This window comes from Oenanthe melanoleuca, chromosome 8, assembly GCF_029582105.1.
Source record: "Oenanthe melanoleuca isolate GR-GAL-2019-014 chromosome 8, OMel1.0, whole genome shotgun sequence".
NCBI lineage: Eukaryota > Metazoa > Chordata > Aves > Passeriformes > Muscicapidae > Oenanthe > Oenanthe melanoleuca.
The window spans coordinates 20,051,718-20,071,368 of NC_079342.1; the positions used below are offsets into that span (position 1 = coordinate 20,051,718).

The following is a 19,651-nucleotide window of genomic DNA, read 5'->3' on the forward strand; positions in this document are numbered from 1 at the left end:
GGGAATGAACCTGCAAGGGCCATAATCTGTCTCATGAGGATCTTCTCTTAAGGATATCACTAACAGAGATAGGAGGATCAGGACAGGCAGTTGCCAAAAAAAGAAATGTAAAAACGCCCAAAATAACCAAGTACATTTGCCCTAGGGGACTGGCAGGTACATGAAGCTCTAAAAGTTATAGATGCTTTTACTGGAATTGTAGTTTGCATACAGATTCCTTTTCCCCAGGACAGGCATTTACTGAGATCCAAGTACTCTTTAAAAGGAATCCAGATGTAACAAATGACTGTTTCCTCCAGGGATTTGACTTCTCAAGTCCCCAGTCAAGCAGCAGGCAGATATTTTGCTTGAAGTTAAAAATAAGAATGAACCCAGTGGTCTCTGTGAGGAGAGTCCAGGATGTGAGCTCCTGTTAGGTGTCTGAAGAGATTCTAGTCAATCCAAGCCTTCATTCTGTGGCTGTACCACATAAATACATCTTTATGCCCACAAACAAGAGAGAGATCAGCAGTGTGCCTTTGGATGGGGTCCTTCTCCACCTGGAGGAAGCTTGCAATTAAGATAAAAATACACAAAAAAAAGCTATGGACATGCTGACAATGCCCTCCCATCTCAATGATTATTCCATATCAATTCCTGCCAGGTCTCCATCATTTCTGTCTCCCTGCCTCATGGCTGGGAAAGAGTAAAACCTTTTATTCTCTGTTATGGGCTGTCTCCTTTGTAGCAAGGATCCAGTTCAAACACTCTAAAAAATGAACCAAATAGATTTGAAAGCTCCGTTGCTGTTGCTGGCTGCTCCCAGGTCAGGCTGTGATGCTGCTCCAGCTGTAGTGGGACATTGCAGTGTGGGTGTGCTGTCAGAGCAGGGCTCAGCCCTGCAGCTGGGGGCTCATCCTGCCTCCCCTCTGTTATCCCTTGCTCCCTGCCCAGCTCTGAGGATGGTGTGAGTCTTTGAGACAGCTCAGCAGCTGAGCTGCTGCTGGTGAGTGCTACAGAGCAGTTTACAAGCCTCATGTCATAAGCCCTGTAAATGCCTAGTAAAACATGGAATTTAATGGAAGCATATCAGCTCATTTTAAAGCTCCTTCACCTGGTGCTGGGCTAACTGTTGTTGTGCTGCCTTTTTTAATCAGTTACCACCAAATGTGTGCATGTGTGAGAAGGGTTTTAAACATTTCTCTGTCCACTTCCAGGCAATAACAGACAAGCCTACAATCCTCTTATTATGCCTTTGAAACAGAGTCCATTCACTGTTATCTGCAGCACGTGTTATCGTGGGGTTTTCTGCAGAGCTTACAGAACACATCCCTAATGTTTCTCACTCTCCAGGTATGTATCTGTTAGACACAGACCTAGCAGGCACACACACAGCTCTGCAGGAATGTCTAAGTGCTTTGTTTGCTGGATGAAAATACAAGAGGAGCTCCAGCAGTAGCCATTAGTGATATGGTGCCAATCAGGGCCTGAGACATTGATGCAATCATGTTAATTCTCTGTGTTAGAAAAGGCCAGAAACTCAACCCTCTGCATGATGTTATCCCATGATATATGCCCCAAACATACACCCTTCCCTCCTGGATTTCATTTAAACAGTGCAGCCTCAGCAGCCAATTTGTTTTTAGAACATTCCAGGTGGTATCCTCTAAATTCTGAACCAATTCAGTCACACTAACTGGAGTAATTTGAAACTGATTTCCACTTCTAATGACACCTTCCCATCCTTTTTTCTTAGAAAAAAGTTATTGTCCACGTTAATGGTAAGAATTCAAACACTTAGACTGAAAGTCTGTCTTCCATTTTCATGCATGTGTCATCCACTTATCTCAAAAATTACAAAGTATGTTTCAGTCAGTCACACAAACCTGAAAAAGGAGGGATAATCTCACCCAATGTAAAAATATATCTATTACTGTCACACAGAGGTTTGTCTGGATCACAGAGCCAGCATGGAAAACCTGGAGAACATGAAGAGATAAAAACCCACCAACAAACCTGATCCACTTATACAATGGCATGAAAAGGAGTAGCAATGTGATCTAATTTGCCACAAATGCTGTAAATAAAAGAAGCTGACAGGTATCATTACTTGTAACCGTGCAAACACGAGTCTATTCAGAGTTTGTTCAGTTTTCCTACCTGCCAACATGAACAACATTAAGCTAAATTAATATTTTGCAGAATCTGGACAGCCTAGTTGGATTTGTTCTCTAAAAGGAGCCAGTATGGCAAGTTCTGGATGCATGATCCACTTTGTAGTCTCTTTTCATGGTCATGGGTGACCTGAATTTGAGGCTGAATCTCAGTCTGCACTTTTTAATCCAGCAGTAGAAGCTTTGAACAATCCTAGCCTCCCTGATCCTGTTTCCATTGAAAGGGAAGGGAAGGGGAAAAGGAGAAAAGAAAAGAAAAAAAGGAAAGGGAAAGGGAAAGAAAGGGAAAGGAAAAATAAAAAAGACTCACACAACCAAGTAACATCAGTGGGATGAACAAAGTTCTAAGAAATACATCTTTAAAAAGGCAGATTTCCAGAATACTTGCACCATCAATTCACAGTTCTTGGGCTCACTGTGTTTTCTTCATTTATTTGCTTGAGTTGCTGTCTGCATGTAAGTAGATAGTTAATAGAAACAGCCCTGTCCTTGGAGGCCAATATGAACTGACTGCCTGTGTCTTTGGTTCAGGTCCATTAAAAAATCCGAGCATTAATTAATCACTGACTTGCAAATAGCTTGGAAGGGCTGTTCAGGCTAAATTGGAATGTTCTGCAATTGTTTTACTTTCGGTCACAGGCACTTCAGTGATGTGAAACTTCCTCCCCTGCCAGGACAGGATGTGCACAAATCCAGTGGCTGCTCCTATGTTGGATCAGACCAGTCTAGAGACTATTTCTAGCAGCTCCATTTCTTTCACTAACTAGAAAACTGCACATGTGAGGAAAAGATCTCACAGGCAGTACTCTGGATAGAATTCCTACGTTGAAAAGGAAATAATAAAAACCTTCCAGGGCAAAATGCCAGTGGTGCATACTCCATGGGCAAAGAGCTTCCCCTGCTTGCTGTCTGCCAGGCCAACCAAAACCTGCTTCTCCTTTTCCACTCAGCTGGGTGAAACTCTAACTGCAGAAACCAAGCTGCTGCTTGAGCTTTCCCTGTGCCAGCTCCAAGGAGGTTCTCTGAGCTGGAGCCTGTTTTCTGTGCCCCAGCTGCTGATGGGATGAACAGAGAATGGAGCATCTCTGCCTGCAGCAGGCAAGGCAAGCCAAGCAAATGGAGATGTTGGATCCCACAGGTGAAACTTCTGCACAAACCAGAAATCTTTATGGGAAAGGAAACTAAGCCAGTCTGATCTACCAGTCATGAAGGAAAACATATCCAAGGGAATCATGATCTCATGTGTAAATTGAGGCTCTTTCCATTCCTCACTGTAAAAAATGTTCTTGATAAATAAGGAAGAGAAATAAGCAGTTTTCAGCACAATGAGCACAAAGAGGAAGAAAATCAAAGGTAGAACTAAGGCACAGGTTCTTGAAACACCAAAATACCAACTTAAGAAAATAAATATCTAAACCTAACAGTAACAACTTATTTTTTTCCCCATAGTGGCAAGGTATACCAACCACATTTGTGTATGTTGCAAGGAGCTTTTCCTTCTATGAACTTTACTGGACAAAAAAAGAGCTTCTATTCTAAATGCTCAAGCCTGGTAAGTCACTTTAATATATTCATCTCCCTGCTTCCCCCAAATTTCCCTTTCAGTGGAAAAGTCAAACCAGAAAAGCCTAAATGACAAATAATTCCTTTCCCTGCTCTCTGTTTCTTGCTCTTATTCCCACACTGAGAGCCCATAAACATGGATGGTGAAAAATTATGTCTCATATGGAAATTTCTCCCTTGCTTCCCCCACCTTCCAAAATGCAGCAGAGAGGTAAATAGGCAATCACAGCTAATCTCTCTCCCTCAGCATTGTTTCTAAACCTGTGGAAATTTCAAAAGCTGCCAAGATAGAATGACAAAATGAAATAACATACCCAGCGTTGAAGTATGGGCACTGGCTGCTTGATTGAGCATGGTGACAAAAAGAAAAAGAAAAACATAAAAGCAGATCATAAGACCAGTCAGAACAATTCTACAAATTGCTGATACATTGAGATAGCCAGATGGATATGTGTTTTTTGAGGAATGAGACACCGCTTCTATTTGAGCACTCAAAAATGCCAACAACTTTGATGGTTTTGTTTTCACAATTTGACTTCCATTTCCTTGTCAACTGGCATTGAAGATTTGTCCTCGAGGCAGCTGCAGAACCTAATGGATCCTTTTGGCTGCAGTTCAAAGGCAGAAAAGATATTTTACTCAGCACCCAGGATGTACTCTCAACTTGCCATTAAAACAATAACACAAACCAGGGCTAATGAGGGAATAAGGAGAGAAATGAAGAAAGAAATGGAAGACTGTGGAAGGGAATGGATCACAGACTCTCCAGGAGTAGCTTCTCTAACAAGTGTGTGAGACAATCTCCTACAAGAGGGAAATGGCTTATTTGATCTAATGTCTTTCTCTTCTTGAATTTCCACAGTATGGAGAATCAATATGAGGGAAATTAAAGCATCAGGAGCAGACTCACATTTCCACTTGTGCGTGTTCCTATCTCAGCAAACTCTGATGGAGACAGAAGTATTTACCTGAAGTGCCTGGCTCACGTGTGCTGCACGGGCTGGGTTTCAGAAGGATACAGGCTTCCTCGGTGTAGGGCACAGCAGCAGCAGCTCCAGCCAGGAGGTAGCTGTAGAAGGAGACCTCCAGGGTGTAGCAGTAGGACGTGTGGTTGAGGAGCCCGCCGAGGAAGCGCCGGCCCGTCCCCGCCTTCACAGCATCCCTGTTGAACGATGTGCTGGACTGCAGGGGCAACAAGAGGCACAGAGCAGAGCTCAGGAGGGCAGCAAGGGAAGGAGAAGAGAGAGCAGCTCACCCACATTGCCCAATCTCCTTTGCACTGCTCTGGTTTTGAGCGTGGCCTGGAGGGGAGCACAGCTCTGGCACACGGGCTGTACATGGTGCCTTGCAGACTGCACAACATTCACCATGAACACCAGCTTTTCCTGCTCCCTGTCAGATAACACCAAGCAGGGCTGTCACATGCACGAGTTGAAAGTGAGCCTCCCAGATCCCCCTGCTCAGGAGTTAAGCTGCACCATTGCCTGGATATTGGATTCCTTCATCTGCACTGCATTCCCCTGTATCATAACCATTCCCCCACCCCTTCACCTGGACTCTTAATCAAAGCAGAAATACAGTGGCATTTACATTTTGGTGAAACTTTCTCACCTAAGACATTTGACTGGTTCTTAAATTAGGTCACAGAAATTTCCACTTCACTAACTGAAATGTTAACAGAGTGTTGTTCTCTGGGTGGAAAAATCTACCTCACTATTCTGCAGCACTGGCAGCACAGTATAAAAGGCAGTATTTTGTGCTATTACTGAAGATCTGGCTTTAAGAACCCTACAGCTTTATGACTATTCATTTGAGGGGTGGAGGGGAAGACTCCAAGTATTTCCATAAATGAGTTTTAGCTCTCCTTTGAAGGCATGACATCTGGAGACTAAAGGGCAGCTCTTCTTCAGGTTGATTGAAGTCTCAGAGCTTGTTCCTACCAACTAGACAGAAAAATGGATTCTGATTTCATTTTGATATTCAGACTCTATTCAGAAACCTCATAACCATTAGACTGAGCCAATCTGGGCTCAGCACAAGCTAGTGACAACCACAAAAAAAAGGATTCAACTTGGATCTGTTGTATAAAAGGTCATAATATCTCCTGCTGTAAGAATTTTATGTTGCCAGTGAAACACAAAGGACCCTTAACACAGCTCATTGTTCAGTCATTATGCCCATGGTGAGTTCTTTGAGCTGTCCAGTGTCCTCCCATGGAGCCTTAGGGCTGCTACCTTTTCTAGCCACACAATGTGAATATTTATGAAATCCATCTCTTACCAAAACTGGGGAAAATAAAATTTCCTTTGTATTTAAGAAAATATGATGCAATGAGAGATGCAATGGTTCAAAATTGTGAACTTCATTAGACTGAGAAAATAAGGCTAATACTGAAATGAGCAACAATTCTTGATAAATACTGTATACCAGGAGATATAGAAAGTAGAAATACCTGTGGGCTTATTAACATTCTGAATGTCTTGAAGTCTCTCTCATGTTGTAAAAAGGAAGGTTTTCCAGCTTAATTAGAATAAAATGGAATTGGGTTTCTTATTAGAATTACATATAGGTGTTTCCAAATGCAACTTGTTGTCTTTCTGGTAACATAATATTTAACTTTTTTAACTGGTAATTTGTACACAGAATGCATTCTCCTCTGTACATTCCATATAATTTCTGCCAAATTGCATGGCAGAAGCCTGCAGGATATTCTGAATACCTATGGGAGAGAGAGTAAAGTACTCATAAAGAATGCTGGGGAAATTAACTGTTAATTTGATATATGGGATAAAATACTTAAAGAGGTCTACAAGAGGGAATGTTCTCTGGCTTCCTGCAGAATAAACCTTCAAAGGACTACTGAGATCCTGACACTGAGGGAAGCTTTGTCCACAGTTAAATGTCAGAAACAGAGGAAGATGATCATGCTCTGGGGATTGATTCCTGCCAGCTTCAGTGGATGGGGCTTCATGTTCAAACAAATGCCTGTAGTGGAACTTTAAATGCATGAGAGCATCAACTGCTGATGGAAACAACTCAAAGGAACAGGACAACAAATGTGTCAGGACAGGATACTGGGCTTTGTGTGCAGAAGCATCACTCACAAAGGACCAAGCTAATTCTGAGGCTGTATTTGGCACAGGAAAAACAAGGAAAATGTGGGAGGAGGTGACTCAGGGAAGACATTAGGGATAGAAGTACTTCAGTGAGTAGGAGACTCAGTTACTGATATGGAACATTGGTGAAGATTATGGAATTTCATCAACTATGTTAAAAACAAATTGTACAAGTATCTGCTGAGTACAATTCGTATTTTTGGGATACAGCTTGCACATGAAATCCTTTTCCTATTTCCCATTACCTTAATCAGACTAAAAGAAAATTATGAGTAGAATTCCTAATAGATGATTCTTGAGATAAATCTTACATAATATTTTCATCACAGTTCTTGGCACAGTAAAGGAGAACCATGCCAACAAAATTTGCTGATGACACACTGTGGAATGAATCATCATTATGGAGGAGGTTCTGAATATCATACAAATAAAAAAGCAGTGGGATGACTTTGAGGGCCAGAGTGATTGTAGTCAGATGAAACTCAGCCACACAAGCACCAGGTCATGCACTGAAGAATAATAATAATTAAAAAAAAAAATCTGCAATAGGTTAAAACCTTGTCAGCTGGAAATATATGGAGAGAGAGTCTGATGTGTTACGTCACTGAAGAGATTTTTGCTTTCTAGCCGACGTTGAATCTTTTTTTTTGGCAAAATTATATTTGTTTTATATTTTTATACAAATATTTTATATTTGTATTTCAAAAGTGAAGCACAAGAAGTTTAAATATTATCAAGACATTATATAAATGGCAAAAAAACCAACCAAACAAAAAATGCACCAAAATTTAGAACTTTTCAGAGTTTGAATTTTTATAATGCTATTTCATGGGCCTTGGGGCTTTGGGGTTTGCTTTGGAGGGGGTAAGGGGTTTTGTTCCTAATTTTTTTTGTGTGTGTGTGTTTGTGGGTGTTTTTTAATAGAAGAGTTTCAGTTTCAGCTGTACAAAATTGCTTGAAATGGCAAAGGCATTAATAAAATCCTCTTTTCATTTCTTTGTCAAGTGGTACTGAATTTCCAGGAATAAAAAGCTGACCCTTCATTTGGGTGCACAAATGTAAATTTTGAAGGTTACCATTGTCCTCATTTTAAAAAAAAAAAAGATGGCATAGACCAACTTGATGTCTTGAATAAAAGGTAAAATCTCTTGTTTGACTCAAGAAGGTTGGGGCAGAACATGACAAATACAGGTTTTGAAACAGCAGCTTGGGCCTGGCTCCAGAGCAAGTGTTATAAGCCAAAATATGATTTGATATTTTATAGGAGAAAAAGAAAACTACAGATTAAAGAAAATTTAGGCAATGACAAGAAAGAGCAGCAGGTATTTGCTGAGTCTAACCTTCTACTCACTGTTTTAGGTCAAGATAAATGGAATGGGAAAAAACCAAAAAACAACAGGCAAAACTTTTACTCCTCACCACTTGAAGTTTTGCTCATGCACATTTATTTAATCAAACCCTAATCCAGGGAAAAAAGGGTGGGGGTGGCAAGAGGAGGGCATGAACAGAGGGAAAGTTGTCTGCAAATGAGTCTCTTGCTTTTCTGGGAGAATCTATTTCCCTAAACCTTTGCAAAGCTAAACTGAAGTCATCATTAAACAAATGCACTGAGCAGGCACAGCAGGAGAACAGCTAAACAAATATTTATTTCTCCAAGGCTGAAACCATGGCAGTGTTAACAACAGCAGCAGTCTGGAGGGTGGGGGGAACACCAAGGACTTTGAAGTTCTTAAATAGTGATATTTGTATAAAATCAACAGTAATGCATTATTAAAAAACACAGATGCATTAAAGCTCACAGACGGACTTTGCTTCCCAGCTGGTGTGAGAAAATTCAGTGAGCACACAGCTATCCACAGAACTAGAACTGCCAAGAAATCCAGTGCTAAAAGGGCAGAGAAGGAAGAAAGAAGGATTCCCTTATTTTCTGGTGGGAAGAAACTCACCAGAAAAACAGATTTCAAACTCATTTGGGAGCCTCCAGGTGTGCTGACCCTCTCTCTGTGCATCAGGCAGCAGTGGCAGCTTCCCCAGGCTTCCCTAGCAGCCTTCATCCCTCCTCCCCATGCTGTGCTGGGTGTCAAACTGTGACCAGTTCCCCACTGGGAATGGCAGTGAACAGCCAGGCAGTGCAGGGACATTTGTGAGCCAGCTGGACCTCATTCAGACACTGCAGCAGAGATGCGTGGAAGGAAGTAAGAAAAAAAAAAATACATGTAAATTCTTTCTGGAGTGATTTCAATGCAGGAAAGAATCTTGGTCCTTGGTCACAGTGCCAGAATCCCTGTCCCTTGGCTGGTATTAGCCCCCTGGTAGCCAGTGTGTGAGCTCAGCAGCTTGGGCAGCTCCCACAGGGCTGAGGGATCCTCTTGGCTCCTCAGCACTGCTCCATCTTCCCTCTAACAACAACCAGAATGAATGTCCTGGGCACTCACTCACCAATTAGGGTGCTGCCTCTGCACGCCTCTGCCAGTCACAAGAGTGGCTCCAAAAGGCAAAGAGGGAGATTCCTCACACACCTGAGACTGAGTTTGCCCCAGTCCATCCCTTGTAGCCCTGCTGGGCTTGGCATCTGAGTGTCCCTGAATGGTGCAGCCTCCTCAGTGCATGTGGGACCTCAGAGGGGACTTGGCTTGCTTCAGCATCAGAAAACTTCAGGCTGCACAAAAGGAGAAATTGGAGGCAAACTCCAGTAAAACTGGATCCACTTTTGAGTGGAAGAAGGGATAACAAAAAGGGATGAAACATCAATTTCACTATAGCAGGACAAAGGGACCTTCTCATCCAGAGCTTTTTGGGGAATGAATCTTTGTCATCTGAAATTGCTCAACACATTAACAGAAAAGGAGCATGATATGGCCACAGTGCAAGTCAGACCTTGCCAGGCTCCCAGCACAGGATCCATGGTATGGACTGCACATTCTTTCTGACCAATCCTAAGGAGTTTCCCCAAACCAGCCAGAAAAGGAAAAGAAAAAGTGCAAAACTTTCAGAAAAATGCCAACCAGGCAGAAATCTGGTCACAGGCTTTGACAGAATGCAGAAGATGAATTTCTGGCATAGCAAGGTCCAGGGAGGTTCCCAAAATCCAAGAGAGAGATTTTTACCAGCTGTTCACATCTCCTGCAACACAACTGATTATGGATCTGCCTGTGGAAGGAAGCAGCAAGCTGCATACATCTTCAAAAATCTGAGCTCTAGTGTGCACATGAATGATTCCCAGATGATCACTTCTCCTCACAAAGAAAGTATCTGCATGATACTCAGCATAAAGAGATCTTCCCTAAAGTTGCTGATATATATAGATGATGTGGGTCCAGGAAGTGTTCTACAAAAGGATGTAGCATGTACAGCTGCATGCTCAAAAATCAGAAAATTACGTTAGCTATCTTTCCTGGAGAAAAGCAGAGACAAAAACACTAAGAGGATTCATAATTAGAGAATGGTTTCTTATTGCTACATACAATTAAAAATATGCTGGTGAGCCTAGGCCATTTCCATAGCTATGCTTCACAACTGAGCCTAACTACTCCTAAAAATCCCCACTTCAAACCCAGTGAAACTGCCCACATTTTGCTCATTCTATAGTCAAGAAATAAACACTTTACCTACTGGTCTAAACTGGGATTATGCATACAAGTTATTTCATGTTCTTCAGTGATCAACACCAGCAATGGCCAAGTGTAATCAGGATTTACAACATCACCAGCAGCTGATGCTGCTCTTGTACATGAAGAGAAAGGTTTTTTCCAAAGCCAGTCTGACCTCTATGAGCCCTCAACTCAGTGCCCCAGTGTGGCAAAAAAAAAGTGATAATAAAAAAGTTAGTGCTCTAGAAAAAAAGGAATGGCACACTTGTCATCAAGGAAGAATAGACATGCCATTGGGAAATGGACTGGAGCCCAGACAGTGTCAAATCCATCTCAGAGAGCAGTTTTACACTATCAGCCATAACTCACTCACTCTCATTTTCTAGAATGCTTTATTGGAGTCTGCAAAAGTTTGAGAAAGGGCACAGAAATGCACTGGCTTTGGAATCTTTGCCACAGAAGGTTAAAATAGCAATATTACAAACTGTGGCTCTTCTGTTTGCCCCTGCACAGGGAGCTTTCAATGGATGCAAGTGGCACTTTGCTTTGCTTGTGTGGGCAGAGCTGATTCCTGCCCTGATGTGTCCAGCTGTCACTGCTTTGACCCTCCCAAACTGCACCACAGGCAAAGCTTCACCTCCTTACTTCTCTGGAAGCACTGAGAAAACTTCTCCCTTCAAAAGGCAACTCAACCCTCTCATCACACCCAGCTCCATAACTCTATTAATTCACTGGAGAGGAGATGTGTTGGTGTGGTTTGGGTTTTGTTTGGGTTTTTTGTGATGGACTATCATCAGCTCCATGTCAGCTGGGTCTGGAGACTTGGAAATCATGGCAATTGGGAGGCTGCTACCAGGCAGGCTTCTTCCAATTTACAGTCAGCATCAGTCCCCAAGGCAGACAGCTGATCTGAAGGAGGGAGCAGGCAAAGAGGAAGGGTTCTGGGAGCAGGGGTGTGATGAAATGGGAACAGAGCTCAAAATTGCTCCACGATTCATCTCACCTTGCAGCTTAGCCATGCTTCTGGTGCACAGGAAGAAAACTTACTTCATCTCAAAATCAATTGTGACTACTGAAATCTGGGAAGAGGAGGTTTAGAAAAGTTCAGGATAATTTCAAAGAGAAATTCCATTGTTTGAAGCTTTTCCAGGTCCCTTAGGAACAGGCAGATTGGATTGATATTCCTGTGAATAGGGCTCACTCACTCTCACAGAAGGCTCTGCAGCTGACAGCATTTTGTTTCATAACTTCTGTGCCTGGTAGGAAACATTGAGGTGGGCAGCAAAGTTTGGGTTTAGCTGGGGAATATTCTCTGATCCAGAGTTTGTTTTGCAGAAATCTGAGGAAAGGCATGCAGAGGAGACTTGGAACAGTTTGTCCTGCACCAAAAATATGAGAACGCCTAAAACTGAAACTTGAAGACCAAATAGCCTCAAGTCCTAAGAGATTTTTAATCATTCTCCTCCCTGTTCCTTTTTGCCTCCTTCCTCCTGCTCAGTGGGAAGCAGAGAGCAATCACCTTTCTTAGAGGCAGCATCACTGCTGTAGGAGCACCATGAGCACAACTTGCCCAGCACCACATTCTCAGGCTTCAGAGTGCAGCTCTCCTCAGAGAAAGAACAGTTTAAAGGTACACTGTCACCACACACACATCTGCTCCCCGAGGGGCTTCATTATCCCTCTAATGTGCAGTGAAGGAATACCAGATCCTTCCCCCTCCCAAGTGTCTTTCAGTCATGCCTGCTTAAGTTTCCTGATAAAAACACATATTTGCATGGTCATTAGCAGAGAGGTTGGAAGGAGGGAGCTTTATAAGCTCTCAGTTTATGCCTCAAGACCAAAAGTACCAAATTAGTTCTCTTTTTTTAAAGAAATTCTGCAGCTAGAAAAGTAACTGGCTTTCATGCTTCAGGGTTTCAGCTGTTCACCTGTGAGAAGTACAATAGCTGCACTTTTTACTGCTCATTAATATCCTGCTCTGCTCATCTGCAGGACTGATGGAGGTCTCTGCACCATGAACCAGCTACCCTGGCAGCACCAGGACTGCATTTCATCCCAGAATCCCTCCCCACGTGCACCCAAACTGGTGGTGCTCCCATCTCCTGGGTGCTGAATTGTTTATTGAGTTAGCAATAACTCAGCTAACACAACTCAAACCTCAGAGTTCCTTGTCACTGGATCTGCCCTGCTGAGCACACACACCAGAGTGTGCATCCCAACACATCCTTCCTCAGGTCCTCTCAGCTGCTCCTTCAGGGATTCTGCATCTCCCCATCACCACAAATTCACCTGACCTCAAGTGACAAGTCACCTACTCAAACACTTTCCTGTCACCCACTAACTAGAGTTAGGCTGGAACTTATCCCCCTTTTAAGAGCCACCCACACAAATAGGGGATCTGAAAATGCATCAGGTTAATAATGAAGAAAAAGCTTGCTTTTTTCCCAATTTTTTTATTAACAGCAGCCTCTGCTTCTCAGAGCACATCCTCCCCCAAAGATGCCAATGGTGGCATTTCCTAGCCTAAGCTCTACAGAATAATCACACTGTTTAGAAAATAATTCAGGTCTCTGGAGTTCTCACTTTCTCCATTTGTCAGTAGAAAACGAGACGTTTCCTCAAAATATACAATAAAATAGCCTCTAGCAATAGCCTGCAATGCTTCTCTTTACAATACTTTTATGAGTGTGAGCACTGTCTCCTGGGAGTGCTTTCATAATCATCTATACAAATGACAGAAAACTAGGACAATGAGAAGCAAAAAAGGAAAATACAGCCATCATGCACCCAGTTGCTTTGAATAGTCTGCAGAAAAAGTGGTTTGCTCCGTGGCAAAAATAATTTCTCCTCACCTGCAGGCCTAAATCAGGGGATCACAACCTTCCTAAGGTGGGACAGGATGCTGCTCCCAGTGCAGCCCATTGCCCACACTCCTTCTTGGCTCTCTCCCTGCTCCAGGACAGTTCTCTGAGTCAGAGTTGTATCTACATATGTGAAAAAAATTCTATATGTGTTCAAAATGGTATACCCAAATACCCAAAAAGATATCCTGCCAGGGTATCCAGTTCTTAACTAGCCTCCTGCCCTTCCTTCACAGCACAGTCTGTCCCATCTGAGGGGATTTGTGATGCTCTGCAGCTTGCAGGAGAATCTACAGCAGCTCCTTTCAGGGCTGCTGCTCTGGGGAGCTGCCACCTGCTCCCAGTGGGCTGACATTAGGTAAGAGTAATGATGGCCTTTGAAAATGCACCATAAAATTGCTATGAAAACTTGTTCCTTCTGTGTACATTCTAAATTCCTACCTGTGTGGGGACGGAGAAGGGGCTGTCGGCTCCCACATGCACAAACAAGGCAAGAAGGTACTGAAAGAAAATCCATTTGTTCCAACACTTCCCCCTTCCTTTTATTTTCAATACTAATTCAATCCTCAGTGCATGAGGAGGTGCAGAACAACATAATGGAACAGTTTCATTTCACTGAGACTCTCCAAAAGGCAGAGTCCTTGTGAGACCAAAGCCTGCAACACTGAGAAGGACAGACTTTACTGTCTGCTCCCACCAGAAACACATTTCCTGTTCTTGGCTCACCCAGCCTCCAGAATAAATAAGTAAATAAATAAATAAATAAATAAATAAATAAATAAATAAATAAATAAATAAATAAATAAATTTATGGAGCAACACGACCAAGGAGCAGCAAGCAGAAATGCATCCCAGAGGAGTGCTAAAGCACATAATGGCTGTATTTGTCTTTCTGGATATGCCTGGGTACAAGGCTACAAAAAAAAAAAAAAAGAGGCAGGATCATTTGTTGTGCTCAGGTTTTAAGAGATTTCTGAGTAGATCTGTTAAGCTTGCATGATGTTAACAAAACCTACCTGAACACAGCAGCTTTTGCCTTTCTGGGACAAGAGTCTTTTTTTACCAAAACAGCAGAGAGGCACTTAGGAAGTGGTGATGCAAGTGAGTATGACTTTTACTTCAGGATAAATTCCAGTCAACTTTTCTACTGCTTCTCCTTCCTTGTCCAGCCATATGCAACACAGGCTGTTTCTTTTTTTTTGTTATTTCAGAGCAGATTATTGTGATTTGATCATTCAGTGTTCTTATTGCTGCCTCAAGCACTTCCCTTCAGAGGGAGGTACACAGCCAGGTAAATCATAACAGGGTGGAGAGGCTGCCACAGGTAAAAGGGAGCAAACACATCTTCCCTAAGAAAGCTTGGATGGGAGGGTGCTGTGAAAATGACAACAGCAGACCTGGAGTTTGTGGATCAAGGAAAAGCAGCAGAAGATATAAAGAGATTAAAATGTTTTTCTTCACTGCTATGTGTTTGATATCCAAAAACAAACAGCCAAACAAAACACACCACAAAAAGTACTAGTGCAAATCATTCCATGTCTGCATCTTCTCACACTGCTGAGGCAATGACAGTCTCCAAAATATGTTTTAGGGCACAGTGTTATGGCACTGGAGTTAACAACATGCTTCCCTCAAGGAAACTGGGTGGGCTGCTGTCTAGAGACTTCAGTGCTGGCCAAGAAACAAGGCTGGCAATTGGGACATCCAAGATTTATTCTCCAACTTCTTCAAGCAAATAATTTCTCACCCACTTGTTATCTCTTTCTCAGCATGACTGAAGCTTTTAGGGTTGTGGTCTTCTTCAGCAGCTACCCAGCATAATGGGACTCCAAGTTTTTATCAGGGTCTTTGCCTAACCCTGGCACACAAAGGTCAAACAGGGTTTATAAAAAAAGGCTTTCTGCTGGGAGGTCATATACAAAAAAAATAAATGACAACTCAAACGTATCTCAAGTGCCACTAGTTCACAGTCCAAAGGAAAAAAAAAAACCCAAACCAAACTGACCAGATCAGGCCAAGTACCCCTGGCTGGTCTTTATCCTTTAACTGAAAAGAAAAGCAATCTTTGCAAAGTGATAGAGCTGCAGTTGTTTCTTTTCAATGAACATGAGAGAACAGATGGCCTCCTCTCATACTGTCACAAAGGTCAAAATAAGCCACCCCTAGGACTAGCAGGTTCTTGAAATGCTCAAATGCTGGTGTCTGGTCCTTATGACTAATCCACTCTCCCAAACAAGAAAGGTCAAATGAAGAACATCTCTACAAAAACTGCCAAAAACTGCAACTACTCCAAGCCATGGCTGATGTGTAATGCACTCAGACATGGTGTCAACAGCTGCTCCTAAAACGCAATGAGTCAGCCTTTCAAAAAAGCATGTCAGCTTTCACTGTTAGAGCTTTCATATGCATTATATTTACTCCCCAGTGTTTAAAAATATCCTTCTTAAACACTGAAAATATAAAATGTTTTCCTTACAGATTCTGCCCCTTTTGCTCAGGCAGCTGCCCAAGAATGTCTCTTGTATTTGTCTGGGAGAAAACATCCTAGCTCTTCTTTCAACTTTCCTTTTCACATGCTGACAGCTAAACCAAAGGCAGGCCTCTGTTTCCTGAAGTCATGTACAAATGAGGAATTTCTGGTCCCTCTCACAACTTAAACCTGTGAACCACAGTCAGCCTTGCAGAGAGCTGTGGGGTCACAGGTTTTGCCCAACAGACACGCAGAGACACTGGGTGACTCCTTTGGTCCTATAACGGGCGTGTGGGTACAAATCCCCTACCCATCCCCTGCTCTAATCACCAATCTCCCTTGGATCCTGTCATTTAAATCAAAAGGCCTATTGGAAATGACAGGTGAAGAAAGCAGCCCAGGCATGAAATGCACTCTAAAGTATATTAATAGGAGGTTGCCAGACGAACGGCACAAGGCATTTGATCACATCATCTCAGGCTTGTTGTTCATGCTCCTTTGCATCTGGCTGCGTGATTCCTGCCAGATTCTGGGCTGGAGGAGCAGGCTAGGATTTGCCTGCCTTCCCTAACCCGTGCTGGGCTCAGCTGCAATCATGCAGAGCACTGAAAGAAATCCCTTTGAGTTGGGATTCATTCCGAACATGTAAAACCCAAATGACTGCTTCTCCAAAGTGAATCCCATTTCACAGCAAGTAGGTTATTAGTGTGGAACTCCATACAAGTAGCCTGCATTCAAAAGCCCTCTGCATTATTAATAGAAGATGAGCTTTTGACATCAAAGGAGAACCATTATGTATGCTAAACGGTGGCAAAAATTGTACCCGCACTTCAAACCTTTTCAGTGCTTTGTCCCTTGTAAATCAATCAAGGTTGACAGATGCTTTAAGGAGAGTAATCTTTTCAATGATACTGTCAATGGATAACATAATGGAACATTGTCTCTGTGCTGTGTGAAGACATGGAGCTAGTCAATTATGGACAACACTTCATGCAGCCGCCAGTTTTCACTTGAAGTGCTGCTGTTGAAGTATTATAATCCCAACAAATGGCCACAGCAGCACACAATGTAAATGAGACCTCCTGAAGCTTTGGAAAATTCATTAGTAACAACAGTGGTCCATTCCCACACTTTCAAACACCAGCCTGGTAATGTTAACGATGCACTTCCCCCCTTCCCTTTGAGCAGGCAGTAGGGCATATTTACATACACTGTTTTAAGTCTTCAGCACATTCCCCCCCCCATTTTGGATTCCTTTCCTCTCTTCATCTGATATTTCCAATGAGTCACATAACCCACAAGGCTGGAGCTGGAAACAAGAAGACAGACCTTCCTACTTGGGGACACATCCTCACTTGTCAGAAATGTCATGGCTGTCCCTTTCCCCAGCACTTCCATCTGCTCAGCTGCCCTGGGAAGAATGGCCTGGATGGAAGGCAGGGGAAAAGCTCCCAGCCTCAAGAGGATGTCAGGGGAGGCTGAATGCACCCAGTGCCAGTAGCACCTAGCTGGAACTCTGGGCTCCAGAGTGAACAGGGAGAGATTGTGCTGTTTATTTAGCTATTGGCTTCTGTTTCCTACATCATCTCAAAGATTTTCCCTTTGTCAACCAAGGCTTGTGCTAAGAGGAACACTTAATCTCCCACAGTAGCAGAGAGAAATCCCACACTTGAGCACAGAATCTCTCAACTCCTATCAATTGCAGGTTTTCAATGCTATGATCTGTGAATGCCCCTTACCTGTAATGTGTTTTTGAAACAACCAGGTGCAGACCAGAAACTCAATCACTGAGGTTTCCTTAGGTTAGTACAAGCTGTTCCTTGAACCCAACTTCCCCTTTCCCACTCTCCAAGTTCTAAGTATTGGGCAATTGTAAATCCTATTGTAGAACAGTTTTCTATGGTAATATCAAAGAATTTCAAAAGCATACATTCCCACAGCTTTCAACAGATGTGATCTAACCTTTTCTTTCTAGCTAATTAATTTTATTTCTATTTGCTAGCATATCTTTATTTAGAATGTACAAGTAAAATCTTTGACAAACTAATATAAATAATGGAAAAATAAAGTTGATCCAGTTGAGCAAAAGATCTGAGGAAAACAGGGTGTGCCAGTAATTCAGAACCAAAGGTTATTAAACAGAAGATGAAAAACCTGCTTTTGTTCACGTGTTTGATGACATAGATAAGATCACAACATACTATTGATAGATCAGGTAAGTATAAAAGGGTATAAATATAAGAGGTAAGTATAGGATGGTAGATAACAATAAAATTTTTAAGTAGCCTTTTATTCATACTGAAATATAATTCACTCAATCAAATAAAGCCAGGGACTTATCACAAAGGGGAAAAAAAAAAAACCTAGGAAAAAATAATTAAGGAAAAAATAATTAATGGAAACTTGACTTACATAAGAGAAGTCTTCAGCATTCTGACAGAGCAGCTTGGGAAAAACAGCCTGTCGCTGAAATCTTTCCTCATCTTCAAAGATGTTCCCATACATGAAGCCATTCATCATGGTGGAGTGGGCATGGATGTCAATATAGAACTCCAGGTTAATCTTCTGTTGAGGGAAAACAACAACAACAAAACATTCAGCACGAGATAAATCATAACTGAGTTATGCAGGTGAAGCCTCCCATAAATCCAGTCCTGCCATTCTTGAGCCCATCCATGGTGGCAGCACCAGGGAGCCACACTAAAGATCTCATTCAGATACACCCAACCATTCCTGCCTCTCTGTGGGGGCATGTGAAATACAGCAAAGGACCATGACAGGCATTCTTTACCTTTTTTGGAGAATATTGGAACATTTTGCATGGGACACTGTGCAAAACAGAGGCAAAACATCCTTCATTGTGATACAGAGCTTACTGCCAGCTATAAAAATATGCACCTTCCAGTTACAGAGCACGATTATTTGGGCATACCTCTGCCATCCCTGCACAGCTCTGCATTGAATTATGCAGATATTCCCTTCTGCCAGGTGAAACAGGCTCAAAACTGTGTAAAAAAGACTCCAGTATTTCCTGTGCAGTTTATTTCTGTCTATAAGGAGAAATACTGCAAATGTTTTGTCTTCCTCTGCTTTCTAGCAGTAACTCAACAGAACAGCTCTCCAAAGCAAGTGCCTGGAATGCCTCTCTGTATCTCCCTACAGGATCCTGCACCAACTCTTGCTTTAAAAGAAGACAGCAGGACCCCCTAGCACAGAAGTGCTCTGCCCAGACCCTCCCCATGGCATCGGTGGGGAAGAGGGAATGTTCACCTGGACCAGCACATCCAGTGCCATCAGCAGCAGGGGATGGCTCTGTCCAGCACTGTAGAGTGATACCAGAGCAGGTGCCACTGAATTACCCAGTTTCCCCAAATTCTTACAACTCCTGGACCTGAACAAATGGCATGACAAGCCCACCCCTGTCCCCTGGCCAGCGTGGGGCCATTGGAGCAGTCCTGGTGCCCAGAGCTCAGGTGTCCCTGCCTCAACAGAGGGATGGGGAAAGAGCTCTGCTGGCAGCACGATGCTCCCTGCTCCTCCCTGCAGTAAGCACAGCAGGAAGCTCTGCAGCCAGTCTCTCCAGCACACACATCTGGCTCAGGCTGCTGGAGAACACTGAGCTGTGGGACAGCCCAGTGCAACAGGAAGGCAGCTTGGGCTGTGCAGCTCATGTGACAGCAGTGTCAGCTCTTCTGATGGGGAACAGCATCATTTGGCATGTGACAATAATATAATACAGATTTACTTTCCCTGGCAGAAAACCAATGTATAATGCACAGCGACTTTTTAGTTTAATTAAACAGCCTAGAGAGAGTAATAATGTATCTTATTAAGCCTCTGCTATGTAAAAATGTTAGCTAATGCAATGTCAATATCTGACCATGCTTCATAGGAAAGG

At 42.8% G+C, this 19,651-nt stretch overlaps 1 protein-coding gene across 2 annotated transcripts in view; it reads right to left on the minus strand.

Moving 5' to 3' along the window:
- LOC130256077 (BEN domain-containing protein 5-like) overlaps positions 1–19,651 on the minus strand; it is an 858,262-nt gene that overhangs the window by 72,460 nt on the left and 766,151 nt on the right. For both annotated transcript variants that reach the window (XM_056497342.1, XM_056497343.1), the window contains exons 10-11: positions 18,166–18,318; positions 4,736–4,898 (exon numbers count right to left, since the gene is read on the minus strand). In XM_056497342.1, the coding sequence (XP_056353317.1) occupies positions 4,736–4,898; positions 18,166–18,318 (316 nt within the window). The remainder of the gene's footprint in view (positions 1–4,735; positions 4,899–18,165; positions 18,319–19,651) is intronic.